The 18,826-nt window shown below is 44.3% G+C and overlaps 1 protein-coding gene across 1 annotated transcript in view; it reads right to left on the minus strand.

The window, feature by feature from the left end:
- The window catches only part of THSD7A (thrombospondin type 1 domain containing 7A), a 323,596-nt gene that overhangs the window by 12,356 nt on the left and 292,414 nt on the right, over window positions 1–18,826 (minus strand). Inside the window, exons 15-22 of the mRNA XM_074195394.1 lie at window positions 17,521–17,699; window positions 15,209–15,214; window positions 13,411–13,544; window positions 10,385–10,538; window positions 6,783–6,924; window positions 5,324–5,439; window positions 987–1,104; window positions 32–177 (exon numbers count right to left, since the gene is read on the minus strand). Coding sequence (XP_074051495.1) covers window positions 32–177; window positions 987–1,104; window positions 5,324–5,439; window positions 6,783–6,924; window positions 10,385–10,538; window positions 13,411–13,544; window positions 15,209–15,214; window positions 17,521–17,699 — 995 coding nt within the window. The remainder of the gene's footprint in view (window positions 1–31; window positions 178–986; window positions 1,105–5,323; window positions 5,440–6,782; window positions 6,925–10,384; window positions 10,539–13,410; window positions 13,545–15,208; window positions 15,215–17,520; window positions 17,700–18,826) is intronic.

Here is an 18,826-nt window from a genome sequence, read left to right on the forward strand (position 1 = left end):
TGCCCCCATCCTACCTCCCATGGGCATTTACCTCTATTCTGCAGTTTGACCACTGGCCATATTGCCATCGATAACAGGGCTTCACTGGGCAAGGTTTGAATTGTTCTATCAGTGCAGGACAAGGTCTACCATCTCCCTGGAAGGGTTGAATTACTGTTCGCCTTCGGATCATTTTTCCTTCAAAAGACACAAAGTTAGATGCTGGGCAAGATGAACAGAACCAGAAGAACATTGTACACCCTACAGCAACACGGGGGTGATGATCAACCTTGATGGACTCGCTCATTCCATCAGTGCAACAATCAGGGACAATTTGGGGCTATCTGCGATGGAGAATATCATCTGTATCCAGAGAAAGAACTGTGGAGTTTCAACAAAGACCAAGGACTAGTACCCTTAATTTAAAAAAATGTTCTTATTATGTAATTCTGCTCTATATCATACTTTATGTTTCTTCCTTAAGGATATGATTTATCTGTCATCACATTCAACTTAGATCAATGTAGATCATGGAAACAATGGAAAGACTAACAAAAGCTTTCTGTGGGGCAGGGGAGGGAAGTGAGATTAGGAGAAAAATTATAAAATTCAAAATAAAAATTTTCAAAAATAAAAAGAGACACAAAGTTAGGTAACTTGATGACAATAACCAGAATTTTGGCAATGATTTAAACTTTGCAGAACTTTTTATATCCATGATCATTTTTCTGCCTCATCATCGGGCACCACAGATATTCAATTCCCATTTTAGAGATGAGGAGACAGAAGATCAGAGCTTTCAGGGGGTTATCCAGTGCTAATTGGTACAGGCTGTCTTTGAACCCAATTCTTTCTGATTTCAGTTCCAGCTCTCTGTCCAACAGTTCTTCTTGACTCTCTTTGGAGCTTGTCACCCAGCTACATGTGAGACCTCCCAAACAGGGAGATTGGGAAGGGCTTCTTAGGTCCTTTCATTCTGTTAAGCTGACAGCTGAGTGGGTACCAACCTGTCAGGCCACATGTCTGAGTGCACTCTGACCAGGATGACCAATCAGAAAGCTGACAGTTGACAGGACATTCTACCACACAGGACATGTTCATTTGCCAGGTCTTCTCCAGGCTGAGCTGAAAAAAGAAACCAAATACCCCACAAATCAGTGATCAGTATTTCATCTTGAGTGTTATAAAGACATATCCTTAATGAGGCTGAAGACAGACTGAGAAAAACCTCACACACCCCTTCCTTTTGTTCTCACAAGTGAGATAGAGGACTCAGGGACATTTCTGGGCAAATTCTGTTGCTGACATTTATGCTGCATAGACAGAAATGGGTGATAATGGATACCATGCAGACTGACTTCTTCACACCTGGAGGCAGAGCATCAGATTGCATTGTAGACACATTCCAAGGCATTTCCCAAGTATTTCAGGAATCATACAACCCTGCAGAGATACTGCCTCTTTATCTTGTACTCATCAATGTCCCAATCTGTGATTTCTTGGATTCTTTCACTGGTGAACCCCTTTGGTGCCTCTACCCTGAGAAGGATCCTTGATTCAGGATATCTATATAGGGGCCATCATGGTAGAAGGGCTCACATATTCCATGTCCCCCCATCCATACAGGATGAGCAGGCCCAAGGAGCCAGAGGTAGGGTGGCTACAAACAGAACTCCAAAGAGCCTGGATGCCCTGAGAGACAAGAGAGCATTAGATTTGATGAATGATAGAGAGACAGTGGAGACATCATTGCTCTGGTCCTGCATAAAGCAAATCGATAGGTTATTCAAACATTGTGACTTTGATGAATGGACTGAGTCAGAGCAGGGAAATAGGCTGAAGGAAGTTGGATCTGTGTGAAAACAGTGGAAAATGTTGGAACCCCCACTGTTGTATTTCTTTACCTATGACCCTGAAATTTATTTATATTCTTAGCGCAAAGGCACTCTGTCTTTCCTGCTTTGGTATTAGACATTAGCATATGTCTTTAGTAATGAAATGTTAGAGATGAAGTGGCACATCCCTCATGCTCAAGCTTTTTCTCCATACTAGTACCATATTTAACCTCATGGTGGCTATTACTACAGGTTAAGAAATGGTACAGGAGAGATTAAGCAACTTTATGGGGATTTAACTGAATCCATTTACTTCTCAGTGGAGACAGAAATAGCATACTTGTAATGATACATGAGGACTCCAAATTTGCTGTTTTCTAATGCATCTTAGGAAACCATTGGAATTAGACCAGAGGTGAGAGACTAAATAATTGTGAAATTGTTGGTTTAATTCACTTGATGTGGAGATTAAAAAGCCTTGGGTCCAAATGTTGTCTCCAACTTTCATTAGCTATATGACCTAGGGTAAGTCACTTCTAGCATTAATTTTCTTATCAGTTAAATGGGGATACTTCTTCTAGTCTAGTCTCCTCCTCATAAACTTGTTGTAGGGCTCACAGGAGATCATATACATATATATATTTGTATATATATGTATATATATATATATATATGTAATGCTTTGGAAACTTTAAAGCACTAAACAACACACCTTATCATTAGTTTTACTGTTTACAAAGCACTTCCCTTCCAGAAAACTTGGAAAGCAGGCAGGGCAAATTTTACATATGAAACAACTGAGGTACAGAGAGATTGAGTGACTTATTCAAAATCACAGTAATTAGTAGCCACCCCAAAGCATGGTAAGAGTCTTCTACTTCTATTTCTTCAGATTTTCCTATTGAATTAAGTCACTTCTTTTGGACAGGATTATCTTTGCCATTGGGCAAAAAGCTTTATTCTGCTCCTCACATGACCTGAGAATGTCATCTTGAGGTTAAAAGGGATTGAGCAAATGTCTATCCTTGTGTTTTTAACTAAGGAGCCGACATTTCTGGAACCTGCTATCAGTTGCTTTATCCCATGTTTAAGAGCAGTATTAGGCAACCACAGGGGCTCACTAAGGATCTCTGTTTTAAAAGAGCAAGTGAGGAGAGTCCTAGAAAAGGCCATTGGAAATCATTCAAATGATGTTATTCAAGAAGGGTAAGATTTCTATTTGGAAAAAATACTGCTCCTAATGTCAAGATTTCTGTATCTCAGAATGTAAACATCTTGGGCCAAAGTGTCTGTAACTCCTATTAGTCTCTTTGAACTTGGGTGCCATGATGGGCTTACCATATCTATTATTCATCATTGGAAACTTTCAGCATTTCAAACATGAGGAGCTAAGGTAGAATACTGGGTTTGTGCTTATGCCTTTATGTTTCTATATATTTTTTTCTCTGCAGATAATAAATCCATTATAATTAGGATTACTACTAACAAAAATACCACCCATTTATAAAATGCTCTCAGGTTTGCAATGCAAGCTTATGTTCAAGGAAAAATGGAGCAGAACAACCCCAGGTGCTAATGTCAGAAATACCCCATGGATGTTGTGGTAACGATACATGCTGTTAACCTCCATTTTCCTCCATGTTGGGGATCAAACCCATCATTTTTCAGGTGACTGAGAAACAGCAGGAGTTAGCTACTGGTGCTGGCTTGAGAGCAAGCCTCTGCAAAAGGCAGAAGGCAAACAATCAACCTTTCAGTGTGTGTGTGTGTGTGTGTGTGTGTGTGTGTGTGTGTGTGTGTATACACGTGTGGGTCCATGGTCTAGTTTTCCCCTGAACTGTTGTTTAATTCTTCATTGCAAACTCTGATGGAAAAATGGGTTGTAGGCCGTCTAATTCCATTCTTTCAGTCATGCTTCTTTTTCCTCCCAGACAGCCCCTGCCTTGGCTACTATGATACAAAGAGCACAATTCAAAATTGTCTGACAGTTAAACCGTAGCTCATATTTTTGGTTTTGTTGACTTGTTTTTTCTTTTCTGCTTTTAATCCTTTGTTATGTAGCATGGCTCTCTGAGAAGGGGGAAGGACATAGTGCTAGGATATATGTGTGGTAGAAACAAAAGATAGCAAGAGAGTTGACACCAAATAAATGTTATTGCTACACATTTGGCTCAGCAGTTAGAGGATCAGGAACTTCATTTGGATGGCTCTTGCCTCCACCAAAGTCAATCACAATCCCTTTCTGCCACAGAAGATATCATAGAGTCATGAATTGCAATGCAAATGCATTCCTTGTTCTGGTGAGCAGGCTCCTGAAATTAGTCCAATTTACTTTTTTGATGACAGACCTTTGTTTTGGAAAAACTCGCTTCATCTGGGGACCCTTCACCAAAGCCTTCAGCATTTTGGCTGACTTGCACATAATAGATGCTCTAAAATGAGGACTAGTTGACTGAACTACCTTCACATCATGATGAAGCATTGGAGGTGGACTTTATTTATCAATCATCTTGTCTTCTAGGGACCAAAATAAAAATTCTTTTGAAGTTGTCATTCTATTTGATGAAGCAATAGGGAGTTGGAATAAGATCTGCACTTAGAAATGTCAAAGGTCAACATTATAATGTAGTAGGGAAGCAGGCATGTTGGATTTGGAGTGGGGGGGGTTCAAATCCTGGCTTTGTCCCTTGTCTGACCTTGGGTAAATCACTTAACCTCTCTGGGTCTCAGTTTCCTTCTCTGAAAACTGAATGGGCTTGAATAGATGATCTTCAGGGTTCTTTCTAGTTCTAAATATGATCTTAAGATTTTCAGACATGTGGGACATATCTTCTTTCAAGTCGATAAAGTCTAAAAGTCATTCATTTTAAAAGTCATTTCTTATTTATTAAAAATAAAGAAAGGTTAACAGCTGCATTGGCACATGCCTCCAAAATTCACATCTCCAGAAGGAAACATGGCTTTTATAAACAGAGAAATCAGGAAGTAGGAAGTGTCTGCCTATGCTTTCTTGGTATCCATGGCTGACTCCATTTCTTGGTTTGAGTTCTGAATTATTTTGACCCAGATATGAAGACCTAGGGTCACACAAAGGTTAGAAATTCATACCTACCCACACTTATAGACCACATGTGATTAATGTTTAGCAGCCTTTCAGTAAGTATGATTGACACTGGCAGCTGTCCCAGACATTGCCCGTGCTTCCTATCCAATTAAAAACTCAATGAAAACCCTGAGTGAGATTTACTGTTTTTGTTCCTGTGGTTGCTGATCAGTCCCCAAGCATTTTATTCAGGAGAATTTCATTAACATACTGTTGAACCTCATGTAGGAGAAACTGGAGGAAATGATGGGAAGAAATCAGTGGTGACAGACAGTTTTGTTCCAAAGGGCATTTAATAATCTATGAATAGCCCAGAAAACAAAACATCTATAAGCAAGGGACTGTGTGGAATGCAATTGGCTTGACTCGGCATGCACTGAGTTATTAGGGAAAAGTATCCACCCACCTCTTCACAGTGCTTCAGGTCAACAGACTTGCCATCACTGCGAACACAATCCAACATCCTTGTTTTGATGCCATTCCCACAAACCGCCTTCTCACTCAGCTGGCAAGTGCTCCAGTCTACAGAGAGGAGGCAATATTAGCATACAAAACCTCAAATGAGATATCTAAGGAGGATCTGGTGGGCTGAAGCTGACTTTCATTCCTGACTGCTCCAGTGCCTTGCAATCATAGCCTTGTATGATTCTTGCACCAAGGCCAGTACCAATGCATGGGGTGGGAGGAGCTGACCATAATGTAAAGATGAGATGGGGAGAGGTCTGTCATTGCCTAGAGCTCTAAGGGAAGATGATATCTCAACTAAATCATTAGAGTACTTTGATGATATGAATATTGATCTGGAAAGCAAATTTTGTTTATATTTTCCTTTATAATAACAGGGAGGTTCAACATAATACTCTTTCTTTTCAACAGAGAATGAGAGTCAGTGTCACATGGAGAGAGAACCAGGTTTGGAGCCAGAGCCAGGAAGACATGGATTCAGGGTCTGACTGTGACACATTAGCTACCTTTCAGGGCCCTAAAGCAATTTAGACCTAGAAGTCTGCTTTTATTTGGAGTACCACCACAGAGAGAATGAAATTACAGGCCCACCTTTCAAATTAGTCAGAGAATGAAAGAATCACAAAAATCATAGGATTTCAGATTTGGAAGGGACTTTGAAAACCAAGTATCCCAACTCATTCCTTAATAAGAAATCCTCACACAATGGGACCAACAAATGGTTCTCCAGTCTCTGTCTAAAGACTTTCAAGGAAGAGGAGCTCATATCTTCTCAATGCATCTTTATTCCATATTGGCATAGCCCTCAAGGCAAGAAATTTTTCTTTCTACCCTCAAACACTCCCAAAGTCCTGTGATCTCAAGAGTCTGGCTATTCCTTTATTTTTCAGCCCACTTTTGTCGGCCCATCCTGTGTAAATCTTGTCCCCTTTCACTCATCACTCCTAGTACTGTCATCTGGGGCAGAATGAACAAGCCAGAGTCTGCAAATGCTAGTAGAGAGGTACTATGACCCCCCTTTTGGATATGTTTCATATCAGTTCACATGCATACATGGTGCTCTCCTCTTGCCCCACCCCACCCCCAAACAGTCTTTCGCAAAGCCTGCTTCCTTTCCCGAGTCTTCCTCAGTAGAAGTGGAGCATCTCAAACATCAGACTTCAGGTAGTTTTAGGGTTAGAAGCAGTGAGGTTGTTTTCAAAGCCTTGTGTCCACTTCAATGAACTAACTCAAGTACTGCAAACTCTTCTGGAGAATATTGCTTGCATCTAGTAAGACTTTGTAGCTACTTGGTTCTACCTGAACCAAGCAAAAGAAACGTGATTCTAGCTGGGACCCTTTGAGGCTGATGTAGTCCATTCCCAGAAACTTATTTCATCATGGATCACCCTCCTACTCACCTGTCACATTGTAGTCATAGTGGAAGCAGTTTCTATTGAGAATGCACGGTTCCTTCTCGATGGTATCAGGGCAGGGTTTCCCTTCATCTGCCTGTCTTAGTGGATCTGCCAACCTTTCCCGGAATGTGCTTTGATTGCAGGGCTTGGAGAAAAGAAGAAGAGAAGGTCTGAGCACTATGACCTTCTACTTAGTGGGAGATGCACTTGGAAAGGCACTGTTCAAAGTATTAGAACCCTGGCTTCTAGTCTCAACTCTTCCTAACAACTGACATGCACTGTGATTTTGGGCATATTACTTGCCTCTCTCTGACTCAATTTCCTCATCTGCAAATGCGTCTTCCAGCTTCTAAGAATTCAGAATCTCTTCTGTTCTTGAGTCCTTTCCACCACATCTTGAAGATTTCATACAACCATCATAGAATTCATTCAGAAAATCACTTTTCACGGTGTTCCAGCGGTGTCCAATACCAGTTATTACCAAAGATTTATCAATGGTCTAGACATCTTGGTTCAAAGAATTGGAACCAAAGCTTTGAACTAGTGGTGAACAAGTGTTGACCCTCTCCACTGAACCAATCAACTCACCGATGAATTAAAGGCACTTTAACTGGAATGGAAAAGGCTCTGCTCAATTTGGAAGGAGTACAGACTTGGAGAGAGTAAAATGGGGGCACGCAGGGTTTTGTTGGTAGTAGCTGAAGAAATCATGTTAAGACCTGTGAGTTTTTTAATGGAAGAGCAGGTGAGCCTGGAACCCAAATGTTTAACTATCAGGCAGGTTAGAGAAGAGTGTCAGCACCATGGACAGAGCATTAGACCTAGAGGTCAGGGAGACTCCTTTTCCCGAGTTTAAATCTGACCGCAGACACTTAAAAAAGCAGCTGGATAAGGAAATGGCAAACTGCTCTAGGATCTTTGCCAAGAAAACCCCAAGTGGGGTCCCAAAGAAAACCAACTAAACAATAAAAGGTTAGAGAAGGGCATGATCTAGCCAAGTCCCTGAGCAGGAGTTTTCTGGTGGGCAGAGTGAGTGCAGTGACTCGGTCTCCTTTCTCTTCCCCTGTCCCCATCCTTGGCATGCAAATAACTTGTGAACTTCGGAGGCTTGGGGAATTTGGACTTTTCCCCACATCCCAGCCATATCCCTGGGTTGTGATTCCTAGGACAGATCCATTGTCTGTCTTGGGATTCGAGGACAAATGAGAAACTGAGAAAAATGCACTTCTACACTCAGTAAAGAGTCCACCAAAAGCAATCCCATGTCTAGGGAGAACTTCATGAGCCACACGAAGGGGAAGAAAGGGTTCTCATCACAGGCAGGAGCTGGGAGCTACGTTCTCTGACCCTAACCCTGCTTTCCCCCCACTTTGTCCTGGTGAGAGAAGGCAGTCAAAGCTTTGGGGCAGATGATTCAGACTAACTATTCTTACTATACCACCTTAGGAAGTGCTTCTTTGTGAAAGTTAATTAAGTCTGATTGCTTGACATTATTGGATAACCATGAAGAGCATGGAAAGAAGTATCTTGGTGGAGGATTGGGAGCTAGAAAATTCAAAAGATACATCCCCAAATCTCTTCAGCAACAATAGTAGGGCATTGTTGGAAACCCAGTCTGCCAAGGGGAGAGAATATTGTGAGAGTAGCTCAAGAGCAGATGCTACAGTTGCAGAAAAATACTAATTTTAAGACCTCATTAATGCGGGACACATCAGTCATCATGTCATCCAACCCGTATCTGAAGATCTCTACAGCACATCCAGGCATTACTGGAAATCTTGCAGAGAGGGGAACGGGCTAGTCTCCTGCTCTGATGACATATTAGAATGATCCAGGCCTCACCTTAACTCTTCTCTACAACCACACTTGCAACTGATATCTGTATTGTGCCACTACTCCAAGAACCAATCCTGTTGAAAATGACTATCCAGGCCCTAGGCTCTTTGGAAGAATCCCTATGACCCACTGTGGTCTGTGTTCAGCTCTTTCTCTTTTCTGAAGCCTTTACTCATTTAATTATTTCCACTTTCATTTATATCTCCTAGAGAACAGGGATCAGCTCATTTTTGTTTCTGTAAACCCATTTCCCACTTCTTAACACAGTATCTGTGCATAGTAGAAACTGAAAATTGAATGGAAGTTAGAAACATTTGGGAGCATTAGGGAATCAGTCTGGAAAGAGGATGGAGTTAGATTTGTTTTCTAGTGGAAGAAATAGATACAAAGGTAAGAAGCAGAGTGGGAAATATTGTTCCATTGCAATTTTGTCTTATTCGAGAACTTGATTCTTCGCCAAATGTTCTATGTCTCTGCCTGTCTCTGTCTCTCAGTTTCTCTCTCTGTCTCTCACACACACACACTCTCATACCCACACACATTTCCAACTTTCAAGATAGAGTACATTGTGATGCCCCATTATCGAAAGAGGATTTCTCATTCTCCCATATACCCAGACTATTTCTCTTCCTTCCTCTAGCAATTTCAAAATCTGGGGATGCAAAATTATTTTCCTCCTAGGTAAACATGTACTAGGGTAGCAAAGTGGCACAGCAAATAGGGCCCCAGGCCTAGGCTAATTAGATCTGAATTAAAATCTGGCCTAGATACTTACTATCTGTATGACTCTGGGCAAGTCACTTCGCCCTGTTTGCCTCAGTTTCTCATCTGCAAAATGAACTGGAGAAGGAAATGGCAAACCACTCCAGTATCTCTGCCAAGGAAACTCCAAATGAAATCAAAAAGAGGTGGATGTGACTGAACAACTGAATAGCAAACCTGTTCTGATGATCAATCTTATCACCCACTTTCCAAGTTATACCACTCAATCTCCCGCTCAATTATACAATTTCCCATTCCTTTCTCCATAGTTTTGGAATGGGTGTCCTCAGGAAGACACCAGAGTTTAGGTCACATTTCCTATAATGCAAACGAATTCTGTTGGAAATGATCCTTTTCCAGGATTCTGTAGGAAGACCCTGAGGTCTAATGAGATCTTCCAGGCTGTGTGAGTGAATTTCTAAGAAACAACCTCCCCCACCCCAGAATTAATACACAGAGAAATTTGCTGAGGCTCCATACTTTCTGACTCAGTTACTTACTGATTGAGTTTCCTACTCATTGTCACCTTTTTTCTAAGCATTGATGCTCCCACTGAGGGACACAAACTATTGGGAAGATTAGACCTGCCACCTGCATGGAATGGATCGGATGTGAGGCTGAGAACAGCCTGTAATAAGCTTGTGCTTTATCATATGTCCACCTGCCTGAAGAGATTTTCTTTCACTTTTCACAATTCTTAACTTTCCAAGTACCTCAGGCACTGTTTGAAAGATGGGAAAGACCCTTTGGGCCCTGGGAGAGAGAAGGCAGGCGTGGTGCTGAGGGGAGAAGTGTGACTGGGTCTCCAGGCATAGGGAAGTGTGTTGATGTTAGGAAGCATAACTCTATCCTGGAGGTGGTTGAGATGCCCCAATTTGGGGGGTTTGCCATCTCCCACTACCTATATTAAGGATCTTCATGTGTTGTTACAAACCATTCTCTTTACCTGGTCATAGGAGGAGGTCAGTTAATGGACTACAAAGAGGCCATGGCCCAGACCCTCTTACCAGGGAGCACCTGCTCCAGGGGCCCCACTCAGATGTAACGCAGTCCTCTGGACAGGGTAACTTGCACTCTCGAGAGCCCAGAGGCATTTCCTCAGGGTCACAGAGGTAGTCCTCCACAGACTCCAAGGGGCCATCAGCTGTGTTCTGCATGCATCTAGGAGGAAAGTCACATGTGAGCTAACCAAAGCCATCTGTCAGTATGGTGGCCAAGCCTGGGCTGCACTACTGTTCAGATCAATAGAAGCCCTCAGATGTCCCCAAGGCTCTGAATGACCAGCTAGTGCATAGTAGGCAGTTGATCAATGTTGGCTGTCTGGTTGTTTGTCTTCTTCCCTTATGGAGCTTGATTCCCATTTCATCATTGCCTTTCTTGATTCTGGGCCCCCAATCATGGTCTCCTCCCTATTTGCCTGCATTATTACCATAGCGGTTGGTCTCCAGTGTCACCCTACCCCTCCAGCCCATCTTTTGTTCAGTGACAAGTGCTGTCTGACCTTGTCACCCATCTCCATTCAACCAACTTCAGTGGCTCCCCATTTCTCTTTGGCCTTCACAGTCAGGGCCCTCCACTGTTCACTTGAAACCTACTGTACACAAATGAGCCCATATGAGGCACAGACACACCCCATACACCCAAATATATATGTATATACCTATTTATTTAAATATGAGTAAAGTTAGATGTCCCATTATCTTAGCATGGACCCATCTCTTATTCTTGAGGCTCTACTCATAGCAGACTAGAAAATGCTGGGCAGGCCAGTCAATTTGCCTGTCTCAAGCAGAGAATTCAGAGAGAGGAGGGACCTCAGGAATCACACTCGCTCCTATTTTATAAAGACACTGAGGTCCTAAGAGTGAGTTTTTCCAAGGTCACTCAGCACTAATTAAAAAAGAACTGGAACCTGAACTCCAAGTATAATAATATTAATATTAATAATAATAATAAATACTGATTGCATTTATATTGCCCTTTAAAATTTGCCAAGCACTTTCTGGATATGGTGTCATGTGATCATCACAGTTTCCCTGGGAGGCAGGCGCCAGCACTATCCCAGTTCTGCAGAGAAGACTAAACCTGAGAAGGGTGAAGTGCCTTGCCTTGGGTCACCCAGATCATAAGCATCTGAGGCTGAATTTGAATTCAAGTCTCCCTGACTCCCAATCCTGTGTTCTCTCTGCTGTGCCATTGAGCTCTCCCCAGCACTATTTGGAATGTCATGTGGGCCCAACACTGATTAGCTAGAACCCCCCTCCTAAACTGCCAGGTGCCCCATGGCATCACTGAAATTCAGGTGTGGGTAGAGAGCTGTGAGCAGGCTGAAGCGGTCATGGGCAGTCCCTCTACCGGCTGGGGCTTCTAGTTTCTCATTTAGAAAAGGAGGGGTCTAAAGTCACTCTAACTCTGGGGTCCCAGAGGAGTTCAGCTCTGACCCAAGTATCTCCAAGAGAATCTTTGAAGAGAGAGGATAACCTAATGCCCTATTGCTCCCTCTCTCAACCCCATTTGGTGATATCTCCCTGATTTTCTCTGAAAGGGTGATTTATTGAATAAACAGTTGGCAGAATCCCCATGTTTAGGGGAGCCATGAGGGAAGATATGTTCAGCCTCCCAAAGAAGAGATGAGTGCACAACTGTAGAGGAGCTAAGGTTAGTCATCACAGGGTTTTCTGGGAGAAAAGAGCCAAGGTTAAGGATGATAACTACTCTCTTGGGTCAGAGAAGTGCTCATGAATGGAAAAGAGTCATTGAAATCCTTCCTACTGGCTTGACCAAGGTCAGGGCTCAAAGGGACATGGTCGACATGGGGAGCATCACAATGGGTACAAGTGAGTTTCCAGTGGCACCAGCTCTGTTCACAGTTCTGAGCTTTACAGTCACTTTCCTAATATCCAGGTGCCTTCCTTCTCAATATGATAGTAGTCAGTCATGTCCTCCAAGCTCCCATCTTGGGGAATTTAGAGATGCTTCCTAAGGGGGGGTGTTTTTTCCTGATCCTGTCTTGGGTGGTTCGGAGAAGTCAGACTTTACCAAAGACTCTATTCAGTCCTTTGTCCCTTCTTCCTCAGAGAACCCAGAGAACTTCAAGGTGGACAAAGAATATGAGAGGATCTCATTGGATCCATAGCCAGCCCCATGTTGTCAGTGTTAAAGGCAATACTGGGATTTGGTTGTTTGCCCAGGGTTACACAGCTAATGTATACACAAGAGGAGATTTGAACTCACATCTTCCTGCTATCACACTATCTCATGCTGCATGAGCCAGAGTGGAGTCTTCATAGATATTTGTTGAGTAAATTGTGTCATGATAAAACATGCAAAATCTGCTGATTTAATGGTTTGGGATTAATGATCTTTCCAAATTGAGGTCAGACTGAGAAGATTAAGGAGATGCAAGAGACAGTTCTAGACTCTGAGTTCAAATCTTACCTCCAGTGCTTTCTATTTGACCTTGGACTTGTCACTTCCTCTCCCCAGGCCTCAATGGCAAAATGAGGGAGTTGGATGATAGAGCCCCCGAGGTCACTGCCATCTCCAGCTCCAAAGTCCTATCAGTTTACTTAGTCCCTTTAGTATGGGTCATGCTTTGTGTTCACTCCCTTTGGGGAGACCATCATCACCCAGTGAGCTGTTTGGGCTCCTGGATACAACCTGCAGGCCAGCTGTCTGCAAGAAGCATCAGTCTCTATCTCTCATCAGGCTATCCCCTTTGTGTGCCCTGCCAGGCCCTGTGTTCCATGGGCAAGAGAGATCACTGCCACAGAGAGGAAGACCAAGGAGAACACAGATCTGTCCCCTTACCAATAACCTCCAACTCTATGACTCTAGGACATGCGCATCCTAACAGGCCCCTGATCTGCTCTGCCAAGGCCCTGTTCTGCACCTTGTGCCAAAGACTGAAAACCTCTCACAGTCATGGGCAGACACTGTTAATGTCCTTGGCAACCTCAGTCCCAAAGGACACTCCGTCAGACAATGAGGGGCTGTGGTGAGCCTCCCTCCCAGGGCATGCCAAGGACTTTACCTCACTTTTCGGGTCTGCACCCCTTCTCCGCAGTTCTCTTTCATGTTCACCACCGTCACCTTGCAGACGCTCCAGGGCTCACTGACCCATATGTACTGGCTGCAGTCACTGTGACAGGGAACAACTTCATACACCTAGAACATGGGGGGGGGGGGCTCAGTGAATGAGGCTTCCCAGGCTCCCCCTGGAAGAGTGAGCAAGAAGCTGTAAACGAGATGGGATGTCTGAGAGCAAAAGAGGACACCACTACCTGTAATGAGGGATGGAAGCAGTGAAGATGGGAAGGAGAGAGAAGGGGAGATAGAGAAATAGAAGGAGCAGGAGACTGAGACAAAGAAATGGAGAGACAGAGACACAGACACAGATGGATGAGAAATAGAGACAGGGACAGAGAGGAGAGAAGAGAGAGAATCACCTGCCCCCTCCCACCATGAGGCCAATGTAGTTCTGTTTGGTGGCTGGGATGGATCTGGGTTACCAGCTTAGGGGTGTGCATGGGATTGTCCACATTGGTTGACGAGGCTGGCCTCTCACACTTTCCACACCTGGATCACCCCAGGCTTTAAATATGAGCTGACCAACCTCTGCTAAGCTACCAAGGCTGCTGTCCCTAGCGGGCTGGCATGGCGGCTTCTTCTGGTTTCCAAGGGAGTCCTTTCTTCAGCTCAGCAGAGCGGCTGGACCTTGAGGCAATGAGGGCTAAGGAGTTTTCCCCTCTCCACCAAAAGGCAAGGCAAGGTGGGGGGAGGCAAACTTCCTCCCCTACTTTCCCTCAGGTGGTGGGAAGGTTGCGTTGCCTGCCTGTTTCCTGGCTGCCCCAGCATCCAAGGTGTCTGTGCCGCTGCCTGCCCACACTGGGTGTCCATCGCTGTCCTCTGGGGATGGATGGCTTGAACCCTATGCTACTAAAGGGAACGGTGAGCAGGGAATGGAAGCTCTAGTCCCAGAATCCCCTGCAACCAAATGGACCCCTGCAACAGGAAACACTAGGTTTGAACCACATGGACTCTTTCCTTGGCAGCCTCACACATCATGGGAAGAGGGACTTGTGCTATGACAACATCACTAGTATAAGATAAAAGCACTAGTACAAAAAAAGGTTCATTTCTGTGCACATTTGAAGACCAAAATCTAAAAGGAAGAATAGAAAGTGACTCCACTAAATAGCCCAGCAGAGTCCAATGGAGACATCACCAGGGTGAGGCAAACAGAATCTTGTCCCAGGGCACCAAATTCACAGGATGCTGAATTCAGAGGGCTTGACAGCACCTGCTATCCTTCAGCGCAATGAGGCAAGCTCCTTCCTTGCCCCACTCTGCACGTCCCCCCCGCCCCCATGGGCAATTTCCCCAGTGATTGCCTGAATAGGTGTTTCCCATGCTGTTCCCCTCCCTCCATCAGGCAATTCCCCAGTGGTAACCTTGGGTGGATAAACTGGAGTCTCTGGAGCTCCCACCTAAATTTTTAGATCAGAATATTGAAAGGCTGGGTCCCCACTTAGATGAAAGAAAACACAAAAGACAAGACAGCTGTCGTGCTGGGCTTGGGGAGAAGGAAGGATGTAATGAGAGCCCCATTCTGCTTCCTTTATCCCCTTCTGACTGGGGCCAGATTACTGGAAGCCCCTCGGCCTCCTTCCTCTTCCCAATCTCCCAGAAGCTGCAGCAGAGGCAGCAGGAGGGTCATCACTAGCCTGCTCTCCACACCCCAAGACAGAAAGGAAAGAGCACAGCAATGGGATCAACATGCAGAAACTCAGAAAGGAGAACAAACCGACCTCTGGTCTGGAGACTCTTACCTGAGCCTGGGGGAGGTGAGATTGTGTTCGGCAAAGGGAGAAAAATCAGAGAGAGACATGTCAGTGAAGGGGACGCGGTAGGTGTGGAGAAGCAAACAGAACCATGACCTGTAGCTTTTCCATGAATTTCTTGCACATTGTCTTATTTGAACTTCATCACAGTCCTAGCAGACATTGCAAATCATGTTAACCCCCTTTTAGAGATGAGCAAACTGAGACCCAAAGAAGTAAAGAAGTTTGCCCTCAAGAGTCTGGGTTCCTGTTCCTCTTCTTAATCCCTTTAGCCATATGGGAATTATCTTCTTCTGGTTCAGAAGGTATTAAAGGTGGAATTTGAACCCAGATCTCTCTTGATGCAAGTTGCACACTCTTTCCCACAATGCCAAATTTCCAAGTGCATTAAACAACAAATGATCAGGACCTGAGGGTGGGAGCAGTTTGCTTTGTCAACCACTCTCCCTTCAGTCAGGGCTTTGGAGGACTCCACCCTAGGCCCGCTCCCAAGTCATTTATACTCCTGCCTATCCGCTGCCCTAGGCAATATGGATCCCATGAGGAGGGTCACCAAGGGGAGAGAGGGACCAATGGCGGGAAGGGAAATGGAGCAGCTGAAGACCCAAGTCAAGGGCTCCCAACACAAGTCAAAGTGGTGACCAGATCACTTAGAAACCTTCCCAACAGCCTGAGTGTTCAGCCTATATGGTTGGTCAGTACTAGGATGGGATTTGGGCTCCAGAAATGAGAACTGCTGCCTTCCCACAGACCATTTCCCAGCAAAGGGGGCACTCATAAGAGTTCCTGAGGAATACAGAACTTTGGTACAGGACTATCCTTAGGAATGATAAATGCTAAGTAGAAAGAGGACAGAACTTTGCAGATGATTTCAAAAACATCAGCTTCAAGATGCTTTCCTCATCGATTGTCCAAGTGCCTCTTCTGAATTTGCAAGAAACTTTATGCATTTTGTTGGGGGGGGGCTCTAGCATTCATATTAGATATTCTAACAGCTGGTACTTTCTCTTTGCAACTTCCTTGATTGAGGCTGGTCTCTTGATGAGCTGGGATCCCAATCCATCACTTTTGCTCTTAAAAGGTGTCTGGCCAGAAATTAAACAGTACCCAGACCCTGAGCAAGGATGGATGGATGGGCCAGGGCCCTTACCTAGGCAAGCATGCCATTGGAGAGTGGGGCAATGCTCTTAAAAGACCAGAGATCAAAGACTTCTAACTGCCAGGGACCCTAGTGGGAAGATATCCAACCTTCTCAATTTGCTGATAAGGCTGAGAATGTTAAAGGAGTGACCCAGAGGCCCCTGGGGAGCATCAGAGCTGGGAGCTAAACCCAGTCCTTCTGAGGCTCAATCTAGTCTTTTCAATCTGTGGGTCGGTGCTGCCTTCCTACACATCATTTGTGTTTATCCTTCTGTGTTTGAGTGTGAGCACCCAAAGAGACACATTCACGTACTCATGGGGTAAGATTACTCAGTCCTGCTGGAGACTGGCCTCGAAGTGAGAACAATCTGAAGGACTTTGGGAGAGGCTGAAGGTGTCTGGGGCCATGGTAATGTTGGGACAGATGTCTCAATTCACTGATGGTTCATCTTGGCCATCTTGTTTGGACTTGAGGACAGACTTGCTCTCTTTTATGGGGACTATCCCAAGAGCCACTGCATGAAGATCTTAGAAAGCTCACCCTCGTTAAGAAATTCAATAGACTACCAGCAGATGGCAGCAAAACTGCATCCCCAAACTAACCAACTGGCCCTTAGTGGAGGACTAGTTGACCTCAAAAAAATAAGGAGTGAGTTAGAGTGGGCAGGGCAGTGAGGAGGAGTGGGGGGTCCTGCTCCTATTCCCCTTAGTCCTATTAGAAAAAGGATGTCTTCCCCTCTCCCCTACCCGATATGCTTCACCTCCCCTTGATTCAATTCCATTAAGAGACAGTGTAAGAGGCTGAGGGAATTCCCGAAGGTAGGGAAGCAATTCCCCTGGGCCCATGTTCAGGACTATCTTTTAGATGGAATGTTAACTCAAGTGACATTTGAAAGATTGGATTGGCCTGTCCTGTGAAATCTTCAAAAGTGACTCAAATCACCATTGTGATATTTTAAACTGTTTTTTTTTGTTTGTTTGCTTGTTTTTACCAATTTACAATTGATTTTACGAACAACTCAGGGAAATGTGTCTCGGACCATATTGGGAATCAGGTTCAAATGGGAAGGGGGTGTTGTTATTTCCTCAGTTCCATTTTATAGTGAGTAAATAATATGGTTGGATTCCGAACTGACACTTAAAATCCCAGTGAGGCATACCTGATTAACGTGGTCCAGTTTAGGGCAGGGGCGTCCACCATTGTACGGCTTCTCTCGAAGCCACTTGGAGCGCACCTTGACTCCGCTGCCACAGGACTTACTGCAACGAGACCAGTTGGACCATTCACTGAGTTTGCAGTCTGAGGGGCAGGGAATGATGCAGGCTTCTTCAATGTAACCTAAGCAGAGAAAAAGGAAACCAACACAAAAACCTTATCTATTCAGTTTGACAGCTTCTGACTAGCACCCACTGTTCCCTTTCATTTAAAGGCCTCAGTGATTGACTTGACAGAAATATGAAAATGCAGAGATTTCTTCATTGTTAGGCTCAAATTAAAGTGTACAGGAGAATGACACCCACCTGCCGAGACAGGGTTAAAATAACAGATGAGCGTCTGCAATACAGTCTGCTGAGAATTCCTGCTCACCAGATTCCAGCCCCTCTGACTTCATGATGCTTCACATTGACTTGAAAATAAACTGTTTCCTGTCACCTTATTGTCACGCTACTGGAATGAGATGTTATAGACCAAAAGTGTGCAGCTCATTTTCCTCTGAAATTCTATTGGGCATGTCACTCAAGTCCAGGGTGGACACATCGAGGCCCCAGGCTTCTTTAGGACGAGATGCCCATAGGTGCCAATCACTGTCCCCCAAGATCCATCCAGCCTAGCACCTGCTGTGCCCTCTCCCTAGACAGCCCCAATTCTAGAAGGAACATGGGAAAGCCAATTAATGGTGATACTGCCTTCCATGTTTCCAGGGCTGGTAACCTGTCCAACCTTGTGCCCAACTCTTATTAATCACAGGCAGAGTGATGGTAATTGCAAATATTTACATAATGCTTGAAGGAGAACAAAAGCCTTCATGAACCTTCTCTCATTTCAGCCTCACAATAACCTTGCACTATGTTTAACTGATGAGGAAACCGAGGCAACAGGAGATGAAGTGGCTTATTATCCAGAGACACTGCTCCTAAATATCAGAGGCAAGATTTGAATTTGAATCTTGACTGATGGAGGCCATTTCTCTTTAGGATCATAGGTTTAGGGAGAATCTTGCTCAATCATCTTCTCTCATAGATGAGGAAGCCTGGACTCAGAGAAATAAAATGACTTGCCCCAGATCACACAAAAATGTCCTAGAATCCCTGAATTTCAGAGCTCAAAGATCCTTCATTGGTTGGGAGTCCGACCCATCCACAGATGGAATTTTCACTCTGATTTCCACTAGGCACAGTCCTCCGGTCTCTGCTTGAACAATCCTGAGAGAAGGAATTGGAGACGGCTGATTTAAATGAGGGGTA

This window comes from Macrotis lagotis, chromosome 7, assembly GCF_037893015.1.
Source record: "Macrotis lagotis isolate mMagLag1 chromosome 7, bilby.v1.9.chrom.fasta, whole genome shotgun sequence".
Classification (NCBI taxonomy): Eukaryota; Metazoa; Chordata; class Mammalia; order Peramelemorphia; family Peramelidae; genus Macrotis; species Macrotis lagotis.